The sequence below is a fragment of the Carettochelys insculpta genome, chromosome 22, assembly GCF_033958435.1.
Source record: "Carettochelys insculpta isolate YL-2023 chromosome 22, ASM3395843v1, whole genome shotgun sequence".
In the NCBI taxonomy this organism is placed as follows: domain Eukaryota; kingdom Metazoa; phylum Chordata; order Testudines; family Carettochelyidae; genus Carettochelys; species Carettochelys insculpta.
In genome coordinates, this window is record NC_134158.1 from 14,176,692 (window position 1) to 14,195,365 (window position 18,674).

Genomic DNA, 18,674 nt, shown 5'->3' on the forward strand with positions numbered 1-18,674 from the left:
GTCATCACCTGGAAACGCCCCTCCCCGCCGTGCACCGGCGCTGGGGAAACAGGCACACCCCGGGCTTAGCGCCGGTAACACGGGCGCAGCCCAGGCGGTGCCCGACGATGGGGACCATCCGCCCCGTTCCGGCTGGGCTAGCCCCCTATTTCTGGTAACAACGGGGCAAAGTGCCCCGGCTCAGGCCCCCACAGCGGGGCCCGGGAGAGGGGGAGTTCAGGCGCCAGGATGGCGGCCCCCCCCGGGTGCCCCCTATTCGGCCAGGGAAACCCGGCCGCCCTGTGCCCGACGGCAGGGCCGGGGCCCCCTTCCCGGTGCCGCGGGCAGCGCCCCACGGAGCTGGGGGGGCAGCGTCACGTGCTGATGGGGGCGACCCGGCCGGGCCACCCCGCAGCCGCAGAGACCGAGGCGGGCTCTGCCCTGGCCGTAGCGTCCCCCCCCGGAGCCCCGCCACCCGGCCGACCACCGGGGATGGGCTCCGGGCGCAGAGGGGCAGGGGGCTCCCCACGGGCACCGCCCGCTGCTGAACCGGGCCGGGCGCCCGGCGGGGCTGTCACCGGAGCGTCTCGGCCTCGCGCACGTCCGCGGCGTTTGTGTCCCCGGGGGGCGCGTGCCGGGCTCACTAGCAAAGGGGGGGCGGCCCCGGAGGGGGCGGCAGGGCCCGCCCGGCGCGGGGGGAGGCGGCCAAGGGGCCCGTGCTGGGAGCCCGACCGGGACGAGCCCTTGCGGGGTCCCCGAGGCAGGGCGGGGGCAGAGCGGGGCGCCGGGAAGGGGCAGCCGGAGCCGCGGGGCGGAGCGGGGTCGGTCCTGCAGGGCAGCCGCCGGGAGGCCCCGAAGGAGCCAGGCCCCGGCTGCGTGAGCCGCCCGGGGAGCCGAGACGAGCGGGGCGGGGGGGGTCACTCCCCAGTTCGGTTCTGTGGTTCCCACTGAGCCGCAGTGACCCCGGGCGCGGCAGCGGTGGGGCGGGCACTGGCCTGCGAGGCCTTCCGAACCTAGACCACCAGGTGACACCTGCCCCCCAGCGGGCCGGAGGGGCGGGCCCCTCTGAATGGGAACTGGGCAGGTGGGGCGGGCCTGGGCGTGGGGCCCCGTCGGGGTTGCACTGGCGGCTGCTGGGCCCTGAACCGGTCAGTACAATCCAGCCTGGGGGGAGGGACCCCGCACTGGGCCCCGGCCGCTCCCTCCCTCCCAGTCCCGCTGGGCCCTTTCCCCAGCGTCGCGGCTCTGCGGAGGTGTCTCCAGGGCCCCCCGGGGCTGCGGGAGGCGTTTTCCTTCCCCACCGCCTCTTCCTTCTCCCAAGCGCATTCCTGCAACCTGAGCTAATCCCCCCCGATCCCGGCGCCCACCTGCCGCCCCGCGGCCCCCTGCAGCCCCCAGCCCTGGGGCTCTGCACCCCGCAGAGCGGAGCTCAGAAACCAGCCCGGCCCCAGGGCCGAGGGGGGCTGCTCTGCCCTGCACCCCCGGCCCAGGCTGGGCACCCGTGCGGGGGGGATCAATGCAGGCCTGGCTCAGGTGAGGGGCGTGGGGGGCGGCTCACAGCTGCAGAGACCCCAGCTCCATTGGGGGGGTCACCTCCCCCTCCGCCAGCTCCGCTCTCTGGCTACCTGCCTCCCCCCCCGCCGGCCCCACCAGGGCGGGATCCCCCCCCCCGCCCACGCTCCCTCCCCCCGCCAGCCATTCCCTGGCAGCCCGGAAACGCAGATTCCAGCCTTGCGCAGCGCCGCCTGATTAACTTCTCATGTTGGGACCCGACGGCGCGGGAACCTCGCCTGGCTCAGCGGCGGCTGCGGGGGCCTGACAGCGCGAGGTGCGAGCAGGAGCCGGGGCTGTGGGTCCGGAGTGGGGGGCACTGGGGGGGCTGTGGGTCCGGAGTGGGGGGCACTGGGGGGGCTGTGGGAGCCGGGGCTGTGGGTCCGGAGTGGGGGGCACTGGGGGGGCTGTGGGAGCAGGGGCTGTGGGTCCGGAGTGGGGGGCAGTGGGGGGGAGGGGCCGTGTGTCAGGAGTGGGGGGCACTGGGGGGCCGGGGCCGTGAGGGGGGGCACTAGGGGGGACACGAGTGGGAGTGACTGGGGGTGCCGGGAACGTGGGTCGGGGCACTGGCAGGGCTGGGGGGCAGGAGTGGGGTTGTGGGGGGCACTGGCAGGGCTGGGGGGCCCTGGGGGGCAGGGGCCGTGGGTGAGAAGGGAGGGGTACCAGCCCAGCTCTTTGCAGACGGGGGGCTGGGGCTGCCCCATGCGGCGGAGGCCGGAGCCGCTTGCAATGGGAAGCAGCTGGGCCCGTGGCAGGAGCGGGGTTGTCTCCCCGGGAGACGCGGAGAGCTCTGGATTTCATTAGACAACACTCAGGCCGCGGCCCCCGGTGGGCCCAACAGAGCAGGAGAAACTCGTCCAGCTCCCGGCGCCTGCTCCAACCACTGAGCGCCACTCCCGGCCGGGAGCGCTCGGGGCCCCTTTACAGTCGGAACGGGGAAGTGGGGCGCAGATCACATGCCCGATCCCCCTTCGCCCTGCAGCTCCGGGAGACCCGACGTGTCCCCTGGAGGGGCCTTTGCTGGGAGAACACGGCACGGGCTGCGGGTCGGGAGTGGGGGGCACCGGCGGGGCGGGGGGTCGGGAGTGGGGGCACCGCTGCTCTGGCTGCTGCGCCTGCAGGTTGGCGCTTGTCTCATTAAGCTGCACATACCTGCTCGCCGCAGGGGCTGGTTCCTGCACAGCGGGTCGTGGTGCCGGGGATTGTGGGTAACACGTTATGCAAATAGCCTCAGGGTCAGAATTTGATCTCTGTTAAAAACTGGTTATAGTTTGTTAGCCCCCCCCCGCCAGCCAGGAGGGAACCCAGGAGTCCCGGCTCCCTGCTCCCCCCTACAGAGCCAGGAGGGAACCCAGGAGTCCGGGCTCCCTGCTCCCCCCTACAGAGCCAGGAGGGAACCCAGGAGTCCGGGCTCCCTGCTCCCCCCTACAGAGCCAGGAGGGAACTCAGGAGTCCGGGCTCCCAGCCCTGCCCCCCAGTGTGTTGCCCTGAGATGTTCCTGTATCTGGGTCCCCACCCCCAGTGCTGTCCCTCCCAAAGCTGCAGCTGTTCTGGGACCCATCTGCCTAGCCTGGCCGAGGCACAGGGCAGCTGGGGGTGCCTGGAGCCTGGGGTGACCCGTCAGTAGCTGCTGCTTGGTCCCACTGGGCAGGGGGCATCCTGGGAGGTCACCGGGTCCTTCACCCCCCTGCCCTGGGGCAACTCAGCCAGTGGAAAGGGAGGTTATGGGGTGACAGGGATGCAGCATCCAGCACTGGGGGAGAGGGGGGTCAGAGCCAGAGCCCTGCCCCCTCCTCCCTGCACTCCCAACTGGCCCTACCCCCAGCCAGCCCCTCCTCCCACCTCTGGCCTGCTTCCCTGGGAAAAGGGGTCACCTGGCCACCCCACCCAAGCTCAGGGCCCAAAGGGCCTCAGCCATCTTCCACAAGCAGGTGTGTGGGACAGCCCCCACAGTGGGAGTCTCAACCTGAAATACCCGGCCCCACCTAGGGCTTGGTGCAGGGCCCTGGGGAAACTGAGGCACAGGCCTAGGGTTACTGCCGGGCAGCAGAACTCACGTGCAGCTGAACCAGGAAATTAAAATCACCCCCAGAGAAACGGGGGCGGGGGGCTGTGTCTCCTTGGTGGACGGCCAAGTCAGCGAGGCTGGGTGTGACGGAGAACAACCGTTGGTGTGAACGCAGCACCTCCCTGAGCTCCGTCTGCTGGGCAGGGGGTGGCTGGTTGGAGTCCAGCAAGGAGCCAGCTCCCGGCTCAGTGAGCAGGTCCACCGAGGGCTCATCCCCTGCCCCTGCCAGCGTCTGCACACGGCCTGTCCCAGTCGCCTCAGCACGTTGACGGGGCACTGGTGGCCATGCGGCCGAGTCGACGGTTCCACTGCAGAGCTCCCCTCATTCGCCTGGTTGAGGATCTTGCAGGGCCGACCCGCCGCCCGGGTACGAGAACCGTCCCTTGGCCCCTGGCGGCGCAGGCTCGGGCTGGGCGTTGCGGGCAGAGGAGATCGGGTTCCCTTGGGCCCTGGCCTGGTTCTCCCTGGCCAGGCCCATGAGCTCGGTGAGCTTTTCCCAGGTCAGTGTGCCCTCCACCACCACATCCCCTTCGGGAGAGACCTCCCCCTGCTTGCTGTTAGCAGTGCCCAGACTGCCCCACCCCCGCACCAGGCCCCTCCTCCAGCCCTTGTCCTGCCTCCTGGGCAGGCGGTATCACCAGCCCCACACCCCCCAGCTCGGGGCACAAGGGGCATCAGCTGCAGTGTACCTGAGGGATGCTGGAATCACAGCTGATGCTCCAGCCAGCACCTGGGCATTGGGCCGTGCCCAGGGAAACTGAGGCACACATAGGGCACTGCAGGACAGTAGTGCTCACATGTAACAGGCCAAGGGGGTGGATGCCCCAAGTCCCCACAGGAAGCTGCTGCATTGTAGATCCAGTGCCAGCTCCAGGTTCCAGCTTTCCAGAAGCAACGGTCTAGAGCCCCTACTTAGGTGGGGCGGCCTGAGCTGGGCAGGAGGTGGGACCCTTCGCCATCACTGTGCCGTGTCGGGGGTTCTCCCCACCGGGGCTTTGGCAGCAGCTGCTCTAGAGCCCAGACTGCTCCAGCTCGGACTGTGGGGGGGGTCTAGAGCCAGCCATGGCTGGGGTGAGCACCAGGCCCCAGCAGCACATGTTCTAGAGCAGCTGGGCCTGGCAGATTGGGGCTCTGTCACAGTCAAGAACTCAGAACCTCCCTGAAACCTGCACACATGGGAGGAGAGTGAGGGCTAGTGCTTAAAGCAGGGGGCTGGGAGCCCGGACTCCTGGGTTCTCACGCTGCTCTGGGAGGGGAGTGGGAGCTAGTGGTTAGAGTGGGAGGGTGGGGCTGGGAGCCCGGACTCCTGGGTTCTCACGCTGCTCTGGGAGGGGAGTGGGAGCTAGTGGTTAGAGTGGGAGGGTGGGGCTGAGAGCCTGGACTCCTGGGTTCTCTGCCCAACAACTCTCTCTTTTCCCCCTCAGACCTTTTGAGCGCCTCCACCCCAGCTCCCTGGCTGTGACTCAGACCTGCCCCTCATCTCTACCCCCTGGACCAGCTGCCTCCAGCATGAGCCTCGCATCCCCCAGGGAGAGGCAGCAGCCCTGAGCCCCTCACTGCTGAGCCATGGAGCGGTGGGGCCAGCAACCCCCCAGGAGCATGGGGCTCTGGGCCAGGAGGAGGCCCCAAGGCCCCTGCGCCTGATAGGAGTAACCCAGGCTGGGCCATCTGCTGCACAAGGGTCATGAGCCCAACCCAGGCCTGGCGCTGCAGGAGGCGCTGATGCTGCAGGTACCAACCAGTGCCCCTTGCTCCTCCCCTCGCCCCCGCCCCCGCCCGGGGCTCCCCTCAGTGCCTGGCACTCATGCCCTGGAGAGGAGGCGTGTCTTGGTACTGGGGAAGGGGCAAGGCCCACGCGCTCTAACCCCCCTTCTCCTCCCAGGTCCCCGCGGTGATGCTCGTTCGGCTCCAGGCCATGGTGACCTCGTTCCTGTGCACCCTGCACGCGGCCCCGCTGCGCCTCCCCTTCCCTCACGTCTCGGGCGCCGGGGTCCCTTGGGACGGGGCGCCCCCGGGGCCCGAGGACTGGGAGCTGTCATCGCCCCGGGTGGCGCTGGCCAGCCAGGTGCCGACTGGGCCGCCGGTGCTGCTGCTGCTGGAGGAGCCGGGCGTCCGGGCGGCGGCGGCCAACGGGACGGGACGGGGACGGCGGGCGGCCGGGCCGGTGGCGGGGCGGCGGGGCGAGCTGTCCGTCTGCGACAGCGTCAACGTCTGGGTGACGGAGCGGCGGGCGGCCGTGGACATCCGTGGCCAGGCGGTGACGGTGCTGTCCGAGGTGCAGACGCTCACGGGGCAGCTCAAGCAGTACTTCTTTGAGACCAAGTGCAGCGGGGCCGGCGGGCCGGCGGGTGGGTGCCGGGGCGTGGACCGGCGCCACTGGCTCTCCGAGTGCAAGGCCAAGCAGTCCTACGTGCGCGCCCTCACCATGGATGCCCACAAGCTGGTGGGCTGGCGCTGGATCCGCATTGACACGGCCTGCGTCTGCACCCTGCTCAGCCGGGCGGGCCGGACGTAGGGCTGGGCCGGGCCAGGCCAGGACCATGGCAAACCTGGCTCCTTGGATGCCTGGGGGGGCGGAGCCAGGGGCAGGGGGGTGCCAGGGACCCGGCAGTGCCATGGGTTAGCCCAGGGCCAGAGCCAGGGGTGGGGGGCACCGGGGGCCTGGCAGTGCCGTGGGTTAGCCCAGGGGGCAGAGCCAGGCTCAGGGACTGAACTGTGGGGCCGGGGCCAGGCTTGGGGGTGGGGCTGGGGGTTCTGACCTCTGGGGGGTTTTGGCCTTTTGTGTCTTTGTTCGCTGTTTCTTCCCATATTTATTACCCCCAAGTTCTCACCCCCCCTGAACTAACTTATTCCCCCTGACCTGCCCGCCAGCTCCTCACACCTGCAAAAGACCAAAGGAACCAAACCTGGAGTCTCTGTCTCCTTTGCTGGGGTTCAGGCTGGGGGGGACCCCAGAGAAACCACAGGAGCCACATGGGGGACCCCCTGCCCTGCCGGTGCTCCTTACTCCTGACCCGCAGCCTCCCAGCTGAGGGGGCCACACCCCTGGGGTGGGGCTGGGGCTGTTTGGCCCCCCAACGTCAGTGCCAGCCCTGAGGCTGGGGGGGGTCGTCTCCACCTTGTGGCAGGACAAGGATGTTCAGGGGCTCCCTGGGCAGGTACCTGCACCCCAGGGCCTGTGGGGACAGGAAGGCCCCAAGTTGCCCCAGCCCCACAACCTGACACCCCAGTGGGGGGTGGGGGGAGACACGCAGCCAATGGACACCCCCACCCGCACAGCCAGTGGATAAGCAGCTCTGCTGCCTTGGGGGCTCAGTGCCTCCTCCACCGCACACCCTCAGCGGCCGGGAGAACCCAGGAGTCCTGGCTCCCAGATCCCTCTTCAAGCCCCCATCCCTCTGTCCACCTGGGCCTCATATCCCACCCCACAGCCCCCCCTCCCAGCCAGGCAGACTCAGGCATTCCGCCCCCCCCCCAACGTTTTCCAGCCGGAGTGGAATGAATTTTGTTCTGGGCGGTGTGCTGCCCAGAGCCACCCGCTGCCACCGGGCCCCCGACTCCCCTGGGTGGCCATCCCCACCACTGCTTCTGGCCCCAGTGGCTTCCAAGCACTAGTCACTGGCTCCCCGAGTCCAGGTCCCCTGCAGCAAACCCTCTCTGTGGCGCCCGTCACACACAGCGCACTGGGGAAACTGAGGCACACATCGGAGGGGTAGCCGTGTTAGTCTGGATCTGTAGCAGCAACGAAGGGTCCTGTGGCACCTTATAGACTAACAGAAAAGTTTAGAGCATGAGCTTTCGTGAGTTAACTCGCTTCATCAGAGACACACAGTGTTCCTGCAAAACACGCCCCCCCCACGCCATTCCCACTCCCTGCCGGAAGAAAACCCAGGCGTCCTAGCTCCCAGCCCCCCCACGCCCCCCGCCGGGAGAGAACCCAGGCGTCCTAGCTCCCAGCCCCCCGCCCCCCGCCGGGTGAGAACCCAGGCGTCCTAGCTCCCAGCCCCCCGCCCCCCGCCGGGTGAGAACTCAGGCGTCCTAGCTCCCAGCGTCCCCCCGCCGGGTGAGAACTCAGGCGTCCCAGCTCCCAGCCCCCCCCACCCCCGCCCCACCGGAGAGAACCCAGGCGCCCCGGCGCCAGGTGACACGGCCGGGTTCCATCTCCAGGGTGACCGACGCATCCCCGGGATGGCCATGGCCGGTCCCGTCCCATACGCGCCCGCGGGCCTCGACCTGGGCTGGGCCGTGGCGGGGGCCGAGTGGCACCACCGGCGGGACTGGGCCCTCACCAGCAGCGGGGTGGGGCTGGAGAGCCGGGCCCTGCCGCCCCCCGCCACCCGCGTGAGTGCGGGACGCCCGGACGCCTGGGTCCCCTCTGCCGGGGGGTGGGTAGCGCAGAGGGAGGGAGGGGTGGAGCCCGGACGCCTGGGTCCCCTCTGCCGGGGGGTGGGTAGCGCAGAGGGAGGGAGGGGTGGAGCCCGGACGCCTGGGTCCCCTCTGCCGGGGGGTGGGTAGCGCAGAGGGAGGGAGGGAGGGAGGACGCCTGGGTTCTCCCCCAAGCCGGTGGGGCGGGGGTTACGGGCGCTCTCTCCCCCCCAGCCCACGCTGCAGAAGCCCCTGCCCCCCGGCGGCGAGCGGCCCCCGCGGGAGGAGCTGACCCAGCGCCTGGCCACCACCACGGGGCTCTGCCACGTCCTGAAAACCTGCGGCGGGGTCCTGGGGCAGCCCCGAGCCCCCCCGCCCGCCGCGCTGCGGAGCCTACACTACAGCAAGGACCTGCGGGACAAGGCACGGCCGGGGTGGGGAGCAGGACGCCTGGGTTCTCTCCCTGGCTCTTGGGAGGGGGGAGCAGGCTCTGGGGGCGGGGCGGGGAGCAGGACGCCTGGGTTCTCTCCCTGGCTCTTGGGAGGGGGGAGCAGGCTCTGGGGGCGGGGCGAGGAGCAGGACGCCTGGTTTCTCTCCCCGGCTCTAGGGGCGGGGTGGGTGCGGGAGCAGGACGCCTGGGTTCTCTCCCTGGCTCTAGGGGCGGGGGGGGGGGCGGGAGCAGGACGCCTGGGTTCTCTCCCTGGCTCTAGGGGTGGGGTGGGTGCGGGAGCAGGACGCCTGGGTTCTCTCCCTGGCTCTAGGGGCGGGGGGGGGGGGGGGCGGGAGCAGGACGCCTGGGTTCTCTCCCCGGCTCTAGGGGCGGGGGGGGGGAGCAGGACGCCTGGGTTCTCTCCCCGGCTCTAGGGGCGGGGGGGGGGGGGCGGGAGCAGGACGCCTGGGTTCTCTCCCTGGCTCTAGGGGCGGGGGGGGGGGGCGGGAGCAGGACGCCTGGGTTCCAGGACTCAGCACCTGCTCCTGGGAGGGTGGGGGGAATTTGGGGGTCCCGCTGTAGCTCACCCCCGAGGTGACTTCTGGACGAGCTCTGGGGTCCCCCGGCTGTTAGGGATTGGAGGACAGAGCCTGGGAGGGCTCCTTGGAACGTGGGGGACCCCGCTTACCGGCACTGACGCCCCGGTGCTTCGCCCCCAGCTGCAGCTCCGCGCCTGGCGGGGCCCCCTGAGCCCAGGGGTCCGGCCCAGCGAGACCCGCCACCAGTTCTGTGGCTGGCCCAACCTGCCCCCCATGGCCACCCACCACCCGGGCCCTCAGCCTTTTGGTCTGGCTGCCCACCACAGCCAGGGCCCCTCCAAGGTAGGCCCCTAGCTCCGGGCACCCCGGCGCTTGGTGCAGGGGGTGTAGGGGGGTACTGGCGGATGGGGGCCCTGTAGGGGGCTTCCGGGGGTGCTGGTGGATGGGGAGGGAGTGTGGGGGCCCCGCTAGATGGGGGCCCCGTGGGGGGGTCCAGGGGGCACCAGTGGATGGGGTGGGGGGCAGTGGTAGATGGAGACTCAGAGGGCAGGGCCTGGCTGGGTGTGGGGAGGTGCTGGGGGTGGCTCTGGTCGAAGGCCCCAGAGCAGGTGACCCCCCAACCTCCATTTCTCTGCTGCCCCCAGTCCCTGGTCCCCAGCACGGAGAACCAGCCCCTGGCGGGGGCCCCCTTCTACATCCGCGACAGAGCTGTTCTGAGGCTCCTGGACCCCAACATCTCAGTCACCAGCCGGGACATCCGCGCCTTCACCCCGTGCGACCCCAGCGCTGCCGGCCTCTGGGTTCTCCCCCGCTCGGGGAGGGGGGGAGGGGAGGCCTAGGGGTTAGAGCGGGGGAGATTTGGGGGGGCTGATGGGGGCCACAGGAGGTCACACAGGTTGACACCCCCTCTCTCCCACAGGCAGGAGCTGCAGGGCTATGCCCAGAAGGAGCCCCTCACCTACTGGGAATTTGCCGGGGGCCATGGCTTGCGGGAGCCCCCCATCCAGCCCCCCAGCTCCCCCAAGGACTCTGGTGTTGGCCCCCACGCCCGCCTGCCCCCTCTGGTGCCTGCTGTGCCACACCGGGGGGCACAGAGCCTGGCCCAGGAGTCCTATGGGTCCCTCCGCCCAACCCCCTGCAGCCAGGCCCCCCCAGCCCAGCCCCCCACCATCTGCACCCCCGCGGCTGCACCCCACAGTCTGGCTGTGCCCCTGATGTACCGCCGGGAGAGTCAGTGTTACGGGAGCGGCAAACCCCAGCCCCTCTGAGGGCTCCAACTCGCTGCCCTTCAGCACCAGTTGCTCTGCTGTCCTCCTTGGGCCCCCGCCCCCCGGACACCTGGGGAGGGGTGCAGCAGAGCGCCCGGTGGCCTTGTGGGGGGATTTGCCCAGGGCCCTGCAGGGAGGCCAGCGGCCTGGGGGGGATTTCTCACCTGGCAACACAGCTGGCGTCAGCCCCCAGCTTCCGGGAGGGAGCTCGGCCAGGGCGGGAGGGAGCTCGGCCAGGGCGGGAGGGAGCTCTGCTCTGCCCCCTAACTTCTCTGCCCCCAGAATCAGCCTCTGCGCCCCCAGAGCCCTCCCACCATCAATCTCTGCTCTCTGTGCCCCCCCAACCAGCCTGGTCCCCAGTGTCTGCCCCCAGCACCTGGCAGGCCCCCCTACTTCACCTCCCAGTCTCTCAGCCCTCTGGAGCCTGAGAGAACCCAGGAGTCCTGGTCTCTCTCCGCCTTCCGCTGCCTGCACCCCCCATCTACTGCTGTCCCACTGCAGCCTGGCTCCCAGCCCCCAGGCAGGGAGAGAAACCAGGGTCCTGAGGCCAGCTGGGTGGAGCTGAGCCCCCTGGGGACCTTGGCTTTGACGCTGCCCCCTCCCTGGGCAGGGCGGGGTACGGCCTTGGCTCCAGCAGCTGCCAACTGGGGCCAGGGATGTGGGGGGGGGCTGCTGGTATAAGAGGGGCAGCGGGGAACAACTGGTGCAGATTTGCCAGGGAAGTCAGGCCAGCATGGGGCTCCCCCAGGTGAGAGCTTGGGGGGCGGTTGGGAAGGGGGCACCCCGGGCAGGGGGTCCATATGTGCGCGGGGGGGGATCTGCATGGGGGCCTGTGTGATGAAGCCCGAGGGCACATGGGGCAGGGGTGTGGGGCAGAGGGCCGGTGGGAAAGGCGACCCCAGAGGCGAAGGGCCCAGCCCCGCACCTGCTCTGCCCGGCCCTGTGCTCTCCCCAGTGCGGGCTGCGAGCCCTGACTCTGGTGCTGCTGCTGGCTGGGGGGACGCCAGGAGCCCCCCGCGGGCGCCGCTTCTGCCGGCCCCTCAACGCCACCATCGCGGCTGAGAAGGACAAGTGCCCCGTCTGTGTGACCTTCACCACGGCCATCTGCAGCGGGTACTGCCAGACCAAGGTGAGCGGGGGGGAACAGTGGGGCAGGGGTGAAGCAGGGCCCGGGGGGGGGGGGGGGCTCTGCAGCGGGGGGGGGCTCAAAGGGGGGGCCATGCGGCAGGGGTGAAGTAGGACCCCAGAGGGGCTATACAGCAGGGGGCAGCAGGGCCCCAGGGGGTCCGTGCGGCAGGGGGCCCCAGGGGGGTTTGCCACCCCCTCGCCCTACGTTCTCCCCGCAGGAGCCGGTGTACAAGAGCGCGCTGGCGCCTGTGGCCCAGCAGGTCTGCACCTACCGGGCGGTGCGGTACGAGACCCGGCCGCTGCCCCGCTGCCCGCCTGGCGTGGACCCCACCTTCACCTTCCCCGTGGCGCTGAGCTGTCACTGCAGCCTCTGCCCCACGGCCTCCAGCGACTGCACCGTCACCAGCCTCGCGCCCGACTTCTGCAGCGCCCCCGGCGGCTTCGCCTAGCTGGCCAATAAACAGAGCTGCCCCGTGCAGGACACGTGGGCTCCCTGTGTCTGTCTGAGGGCCGGGGGGCATCTGGGGGCCAAGTGTGGAACCCAGGCGTCCAGGGAGGGGGGCTGTCAGGGGCCAGGACCAGATCTCCGACACCCAAGCGATATGGGGGCAGAGCGGGGGGCTGGGCGCAGGACCCAGGCATCTGGTCTCGCAGATCCCTAACACTGGTTAGATTTTTCCAAAACGTTTATTTTACAAAACCGGTGCCCAAGGAAAGGGCTGAACAGCAGTGGGGGGGGCTGGGGGAGAGCCCAGGATTGGGGCAGAGGCGGCGAAATCAGGATGTGTCCATGGTGTCTCCCTCTGCAACAAACGAGAATGGTCAGACAGTGGGGAGGGGGGGCAGACGCCCAGCGAGAGCCCAGCCGGGCGGGGTGGGGGCACCGACTCACTCAGCTCGTTGAAGAGGAAGGCGTCCTGGTACTCCTTCATGTACTGGGTGGAGCGCGACTCGTCCAGGAACAGCGAGTACACCCGCTTGATGTCCTCCACCTGCACCTCCGTGCCCTGCGGGGGAGCTGGGCTCAGCGCCCACCCTGGGGTTCCCCAGTGCCCCTCCCCCACGCTCCAGCCACCCCCCCAGCCGTAGGGCACCCCTGCACTCAGCACCTGTCCCTGGGGTGCCCCTCCCCCATGCTCGGTACCCGTCCCTGGGGCGCCCCCAGAGCCCCTCCTTTGCGCTCAGCGCCTGGCCAAGGCTCCCAGACCCCCCCCCCCCTCCCCCGGCCAGGCCGGGCGGCACCGACCTTCCTCTTGCGGCACACCAGGCTGGCGGCGGTGATCAGCTGGATGGCGTAGCGCAGGGAGGTCTCCAGGCCGATGCGCGTCAGCACCGTGTAGGCATCTTCGTGCATCTCCACGTCCTCCTCCTCACACCTGGGCAGGGGAAGGGGCCAGGGCACTGCTAGGGGAAGCTCGCAGCACTGCTGCCAGGGAGCGCCAAGGGTTGCCTGGGCAGGATGTGGGGCGGGGGGAGGCCGTTTGCTGGCTGCGCAGCCCCAGGGTGACCCACGCCGGCTGGGGCCCAAATGGCACCCGGCCCTCAGCACCCAGCAGCTAAGGCCCAGGGACCAGCCAGGGGAAGGGGGATGTGGGCACTAAGGGGGCTGTTTCCTGGGGATGCACAGGCAGGGCACTGGGGGCAGGGGCCTGGGGGCCTGTTCTGGGGGGGGCACTGCTGGGTGGGGGAGGTGAGTGGTGCTGGGGGCCTGTTCAGGGGGGCTGCTGGCAGAGGGGGTTACTGGCACTGGGGGCAGGGGCTGTTCAGGGGGGCTCACAGCCGCTCACCGTATCTTGAGGATCTGCTTGGTCTCCTTGTCGCTGTAGGGGGCCGTGGAGATGATCAGCAGTCGGTCCAGCAGGTCGATGGGGATCCCGTGGGGGCTCTGGTAGCCAGTACCGCGGATCCTGGGGGGAGCCAGGCCTCAGAAGGGGGGAGCGGGAGCCAGCCCAGCCCCCACCCCAGGGTCCAAGCCCCCTGGCAGCCCCGCCCTGCCCCGCCCCCACCCCCACCCACCTGGTGATGCCACGGTTGGTGGCCATGATGAGCACAGGGGCCATGTCGCTCTCCAGCGCCCGGTTCAGGAAGGAGAAGCACTCGATGTCCAGCATGTGAACCTCGTCGATGAACAGCACCTGGGGGCCATGGGGAGTCACCCCGGTCCCCCGCCCCAGGGCCATCCCCTCCCCCGCGATCCCCACTACCATCTTCTCCCCCGCCCCAGGGCCATCCCCTCCCCCGCGATCCCCACTACCACCTTCTCCCCCGCCCCAGAGCCATCCCCTCCCCCGCGATCCCCACTACCACCTTCTCCCCCGCCCCAGGGCCATCCCCTCCCCCGCGATCCCCACTACCACCTTCTCTCCCGCCCCTGCCCCCCCACCCCTGCGATCTCCCCCCCCGTGATCCCCACTCCCCAACACCCCCACCTTGAGGTCACCCTGTCACTGCCTCCCCGCCCGCGCCGCCACTCACCCCCGGGATGACCTCGGCCTTGCCCTCCTCGCGCCACTCAGCCACCTTGGCATTGATCTGCTCCCGCACCTCGGCCTTGATCTCCCCGGTGTCGCCTGGGGATGCAGAGCCGGCCGGGTCAGGCTCTGCCCGCGGAGCTGGGGGAGGGGATATGCGCCGGCCAGGGATCGGTGCCCCCCAGGAAGCCCAGGGGTGGAGGCAGAGGAAGCCCTAAACGTGCTGGGCTGCCGGCTCCCGCTGGGCGTGGGGCCCCAGGGCTGAGCCAGGCGCACTGGGGTGGGGGGTCCCGGGAGGGGCTGGCGCAGCCAAGGGGGCTCCCCTGGGCCTGTGTGGGCGCGAGCAGGGACCACGGCACGTGGCTGGGGTACCTGAGAACAGCGCCAGGAAGCCCTGTGTGCGGCTGTTGATGACGTCGATCTCGTGCAGCGACACCGTGTGGACGACCTCCTTGCGCTTCTGCAGCTCCCCGTCCGGGCACTGCACGAACTTGGTCTGGGGGACGGACAGTCAGAGCCTGGGCCCTGCGCCCCCCCCAACCCCCCTCCCCCAGGCGCCCCCCAGCCCCCGTACCTGGGCACCCATGGCGTCGTAGTCCCGCGCCCGCGTGAAGGAGCGCCCCAACTTGCTGATCTTGCCCGTGGCTTTGTCAATGGTGATGACGTCCCTGCGAAAGGGGCAGGGGAGGGGGCGGATGGTCAGGCAAGGCCGGGGGTGGGGAGGGGCAGTGTCTGAGCCCAGCCCCCAATGACATTGGAGCCTGGTAGAGGCTCCTTGGAGGGCCCACTGCTCACACAGGGCCTGGCCGGATTCCTGCTCCCACCCCCAAGGAGCCCCTCCCCTCGCAGCCCCACCTCACCCCGCCTGCACTTTCTCCTTCGTTAGCGACTCGATCATCTTGGTGCCCAGGTCGTAGATGGTTTCCATCTCCGTCGTCTTCAGCGTCAGCTTCCCCACCTTAGTGCCCTGCGGGGAGCGGGGGGGGGGGGGGGTGGTGAGCCGCTGCATACATCCCCTGCCTTGGTCCCAGGGGGAGGGGGCCCCAGCTGCACTAGTCTGGGAGAAAGGAGCCAGATCCTGCAAGAGGGGAGGCAGGGAACGGGAGGGACAGCACTGGTGAGGCCACGGCTGGAATATTGTGTCCAGTTTTAGGGCCCTCCAGTATAAAAAGGATGTGGATTTGCTGGCGCAGGTTCAGCAGAGGACAACTAAAACAATTCAAGGGCTGAAACACAAGACCTATGAGGAGAAGCTGAGAGATTTAGGCTTGTTTAGCTTACAGAAGAGAAGACTGAGGGGTGATTTAACAGCAGCCTTCAACCTCCTGAGGGAGCTCTAAAGAGGAGAGTGAGAAACTTCTCAGTGGTGGCAGAGGGCAGAACAAGGAGTAATGGTTGGAAGTTGCAGAGGGGGAGGTGTAGGTTGGATATTAGGAAAAATTCCTTCCCCAGGAGGGAGGTGACGCACTGGAATGTGTTACCCAGGGAGGTGGATTCTCCACCCCTGGAGATTTTTAAGTCCCAGCTGGACAAGGTCCTGGCTGGGGTGACTTAGTGGGGTTGATCCTGCTTTGGGCTGGGGGCTGGACTCAATGACCCCAAGGTCCCTTCCGGCCCTAGGGTTCTGTGAGGCAGGGGATGGGAGGGCCCTGTCCTGGGGGCCAGGGGAGCCTGTGGCTACACCAGCCAGTCCCATTCAGTTCTCTCTGCACCCAGCCAAGCAGAGCACCCAGGCCACAGCCCCACCCCCGCCCTGCCTCACTCACGGTGCCAGTGGCCGGGCGGTCGATCTGGATCTCCACCACCTCCCCCTCGATGATCTCGGTCTCTTCTCTGTGGGGAACGAGGGGGTCAGCTCAGGCCTCAACCCCCACTTCACCGCAGGCCCCAGGAGACACAGGAATTAGCCTCCCATCACCCCCAGCGGGGCAGGCAGCTCCGTGCCCAGTGCAGCGCCCAGCTGGCTCCCAGCCCTGAAGCTCTAGCCACTCAACTCCACTCCCCTCCCAGAACCAGGGAGGGGACCAAGGGCCTAGGCTCCCCCCCCGGGCCCCTCACTTGATGCGCACGCCGATGGAGCGCCGGAAGGCCTGGGTCAGCGCCTCGGTCTTGCTCATCTCCAGGGAGAAGATCTCGCTGCCGGCGATAGCCGTGAAGGGCGTGTCCAGCCCCAGCGCCTGCGCCATGCCTGGGAGAGGGAAGGGCTGGTCACATGGGGGGCACACAGCCCCACTCCAGGCACAGGACCTCCAGCGAGGGGCCCCGGAGGGAGGGGAGAGAAGTAGGTGGGACAAAACAGGGATGTTATTCGCCTTATGCTGCTTGCGAGTTTGCTGCGTTTTACACGAAACCCGGGTGTGCCTCGGTTTCCCAGTGCTGCACCAATCCCCAGAAGACAAGGATGTGGCAAGTAAGCAAAGAAAGTCCCTGACCTCTGTAATGTAGGCAACCAGGTTGCACCTTTGCGCCCCCAAACAAACAAAGGAGGGAGGTGGAGCTTGGGCGGTTTGAACTGAAACCTGGGCGGTGGGGAGCTGGGGGCTGCTAGAGAGGAATATAGGAGGTTGGGTTCAGGGCCCACCCTCACGCCTCCCCCTGCAGAGGGGCCAGACTGACTCTCTCTGGCTGCTGCACTGACAAGTCTGCTCCAGGCTGCAGCCCTGTCTCCTAATAAACCAGCTGAGCGAGAGTCTGTCTGCCTGTGGATGGGCTGCAGGTCCCAGCCCGGCCCCGCTCCATGGGTGTGGGGGGAACTTTGGTGTAACATCCACCCCTCCCCACCCCCATGCCTGTGACCAGATGATACCTTTGCCCAGGAAGGAAGACAAAGGCTGGAAAAGGGGCCTGGCTAGGGGCTGGGAGTGAGGCAATCTGGGCTGGATGAGGACAGCCAAGGCTTTGCCACCCCCATTCTGTGCTGTATCCCGTCACTTAGTAACCCTCCTGTGCTCATTGCTGGCTGCCAACGAGGGTGTAGGGCCCAGGAATGCCCCCACCAGTGACCCAAGGGCCCCCACTGGCACTGTACCCATGGCGATGGCCGTCTTGCCAGTGCCTGGCTGGCCAGCGATGAGGACGGCCCGGCCTGCGATCTTCCCCTCCTTGATCATCTCCAGGATGACACCAGCTGCACGCCGGGCGGCCAGCTGGCCCACCATGCCCTGTGAGACCTGGGGAGAACCAAGGATGGGTGCCCCTCCCACACAGCCAGCCCCCCACCTCCGACAGCCCTTCCTCCCTCCCCCCACCCACGCAGCCAGCCCCCAACCTCCCACAGCCCTTCCTCCCTCCCCCCACCCACGCAGCCAGCCCCCAACCTCCCACAGCCCTTCCTCCTCCCCCCACCCATGCAGCCAGCCCCCCCCAGGCACATGAAGCCTTTCCCCCATATTCAGCTCCCCGTCCTGCCTGACACCCACCCTGTTTTCAGTCCCTTCCTTCCAGCCACCAAGGCGCCCAAGCCCCACAGCAGCACCCCTGTCCCCAGCTCCCCTCAGCCTCTGTCTTCCCGGTGGCCCTGAGCCCACCGAAGCCCCTCAGGCATCTCCCACAGCCGGTCCCTCCACCTGGCGCCCCTGATACCTGTCTGGGCTCCAGAGCATCATCCAGGCCCAGGCCCCGGATGTGGGAGTGGGCACCTGCGGACAGAACACGGGCCCATCAGCCGGGACCAGAGCCAAGGAGGGGAATGGCCCCAGCCGCCCTGCCGGCTCCCGGTGCCCCCCGGCCGCTCAGCGCCGCCGGCCCCGGCCTCCCCACCAGCCCCCGGGCTCCGCCGCACCCCCCCGGCGGACGGGGACAGCGGCCCGTTGCGGTGGAGACAGCCCAGCTCCCAGCCCGTCGCGGGGCGGGGGGGGTCTCGGCGCTCACCGATGCGCTCGATGCGCGTCACGTCCCGGACCTCGGGCACCTTCGTGCTCTGCGGAGACACCGAGCGGTCAGGGCGGGGCGACCCCGGGGGAGCTCGCGGGGGGGCGGGGCAGGGGGAATGGGGGGACCCCGGGGGAGCTCTCGGGGGGGGCGGGTCAGGGGGAATGGGGGGACCCCGAGGGGGGCGGGGGGACCCCGGGGGAGCTCGCGGGGGGGCGGGGCAGGGGGAATGGGGGGACCCCGGGGGGGGCGGGGCGAGGCAGGGGGAATGGGGGGACCCCGGGGGAGCTCGCGGGGGGGGGCGGGGCAGGGGGAATGGGGGGACCCCGGGGGGGCGGGGGGACCCCGGGGGAGCTCGCGGGGGGGCGGGGCAGGGGGAATGGGGGGCTCCCGGGGGAGCTCGCGGGGGGGCGAGGCGGTCGCTCTCACCGCCGTTGCCATGTTGCTCAGACACCGCAACGAGTCGCCCGGCGCCGACCGGAAATGATTCCTCGCCGCCACGCGCCGAACGCAGGGAGCCGCTCCGGCCGGCGCTCTATGGTTCCGCGGTCCTCCAGTGCCTCGCCCCTCCCCCACCCTATACCCTCCCCTGGCCCCGCCCCCTAGCTTCACCACTGTCATCCCCCATGCTACCTACCCACGTCTCCCCCGCCCCCAGACCTCCGTATCCAGCCCCAGACTTCCACATCCAGCCCCCAAGGTCTGCCCAGCCCCTGTTACCTACCACCTCTCCCCCATACTTCCTCCTCCCGCCCCTCCTTGACCCCGCCCATTTCCCTCCCCGCCTCCCCCATTCTAACCCTCCGCTGACCCCGCCCCTCCCCCATCCGGCCCCGCCCCGCCCCGCCCCGTCCGCCACTTCCTTCTCCCCCGCCCCCTGCCTCGGTGACTTTTCTCTTTAAGACCTTGGAGCACGTACCCTCCCCTCCCCCACGTGTCCCCGGGCTGCCGCTCACCGGCCATATTAGCCAATCAGAGCCCGCGGGCCCCTGAACGCTCCACTCA

The 18,674-nt window shown here is 69.6% G+C and overlaps 3 protein-coding genes across 3 annotated transcripts; 2 read left to right on the forward strand and 1 right to left on the reverse strand.

Moving 5' to 3' along the window:
• Positions 1–1,724: 1,724 nt before the first annotated feature.
• Positions 1,725–6,169, forward strand: NTF4 (neurotrophin 4). Its single transcript, XM_075016557.1, has 3 exons — positions 1,725–1,807; positions 5,023–5,329; positions 5,481–6,169. The coding sequence occupies exons 2-3, from the start codon at positions 5,321–5,323 to the stop codon at positions 6,111–6,113; spliced, it is 642 nt and encodes a 213-aa protein (XP_074872658.1). The 5' UTR covers positions 1,725–1,807; positions 5,023–5,320; the 3' UTR covers positions 6,114–6,169.
• A 1,617-nt stretch (positions 6,170–7,786) lies between these two features.
• Positions 7,787–11,778, forward strand: LOC142025262 (uncharacterized). The gene is made up of 7 exons (XM_075017887.1): positions 7,787–7,939; positions 8,159–8,386; positions 9,113–9,274; positions 9,577–9,704; positions 9,852–10,148; positions 11,044–11,329; positions 11,547–11,778. The coding sequence occupies exons 1-7, from the start codon at positions 7,787–7,789 to the stop codon at positions 11,775–11,777; spliced, it is 1,485 nt and encodes a 494-aa protein (XP_074873988.1). The 3' UTR covers position 11,778.
• Positions 11,779–11,996: 218 nt separating this feature from the next.
• Positions 11,997–18,255, reverse strand: RUVBL2 (RuvB like AAA ATPase 2). Its single transcript, XM_075016234.1, has 15 exons — positions 18,099–18,255; positions 17,670–17,718; positions 17,382–17,437; positions 16,828–16,969; positions 15,858–15,987; positions 15,566–15,632; positions 14,660–14,766; positions 14,374–14,467; positions 14,172–14,295; positions 13,804–13,898; positions 13,345–13,463; positions 13,116–13,235; positions 12,575–12,704; positions 12,221–12,335; positions 11,997–12,131 (listed from the first exon to the last, which is right to left on the reverse strand). The coding sequence occupies exons 1-15, from the start codon at positions 18,108–18,110 to the stop codon at positions 12,106–12,108; spliced, it is 1,386 nt and encodes a 461-aa protein (XP_074872335.1). The 5' UTR covers positions 18,111–18,255; the 3' UTR covers positions 11,997–12,105.
• Positions 18,256–18,674: the final 419 nt, after the last annotated feature.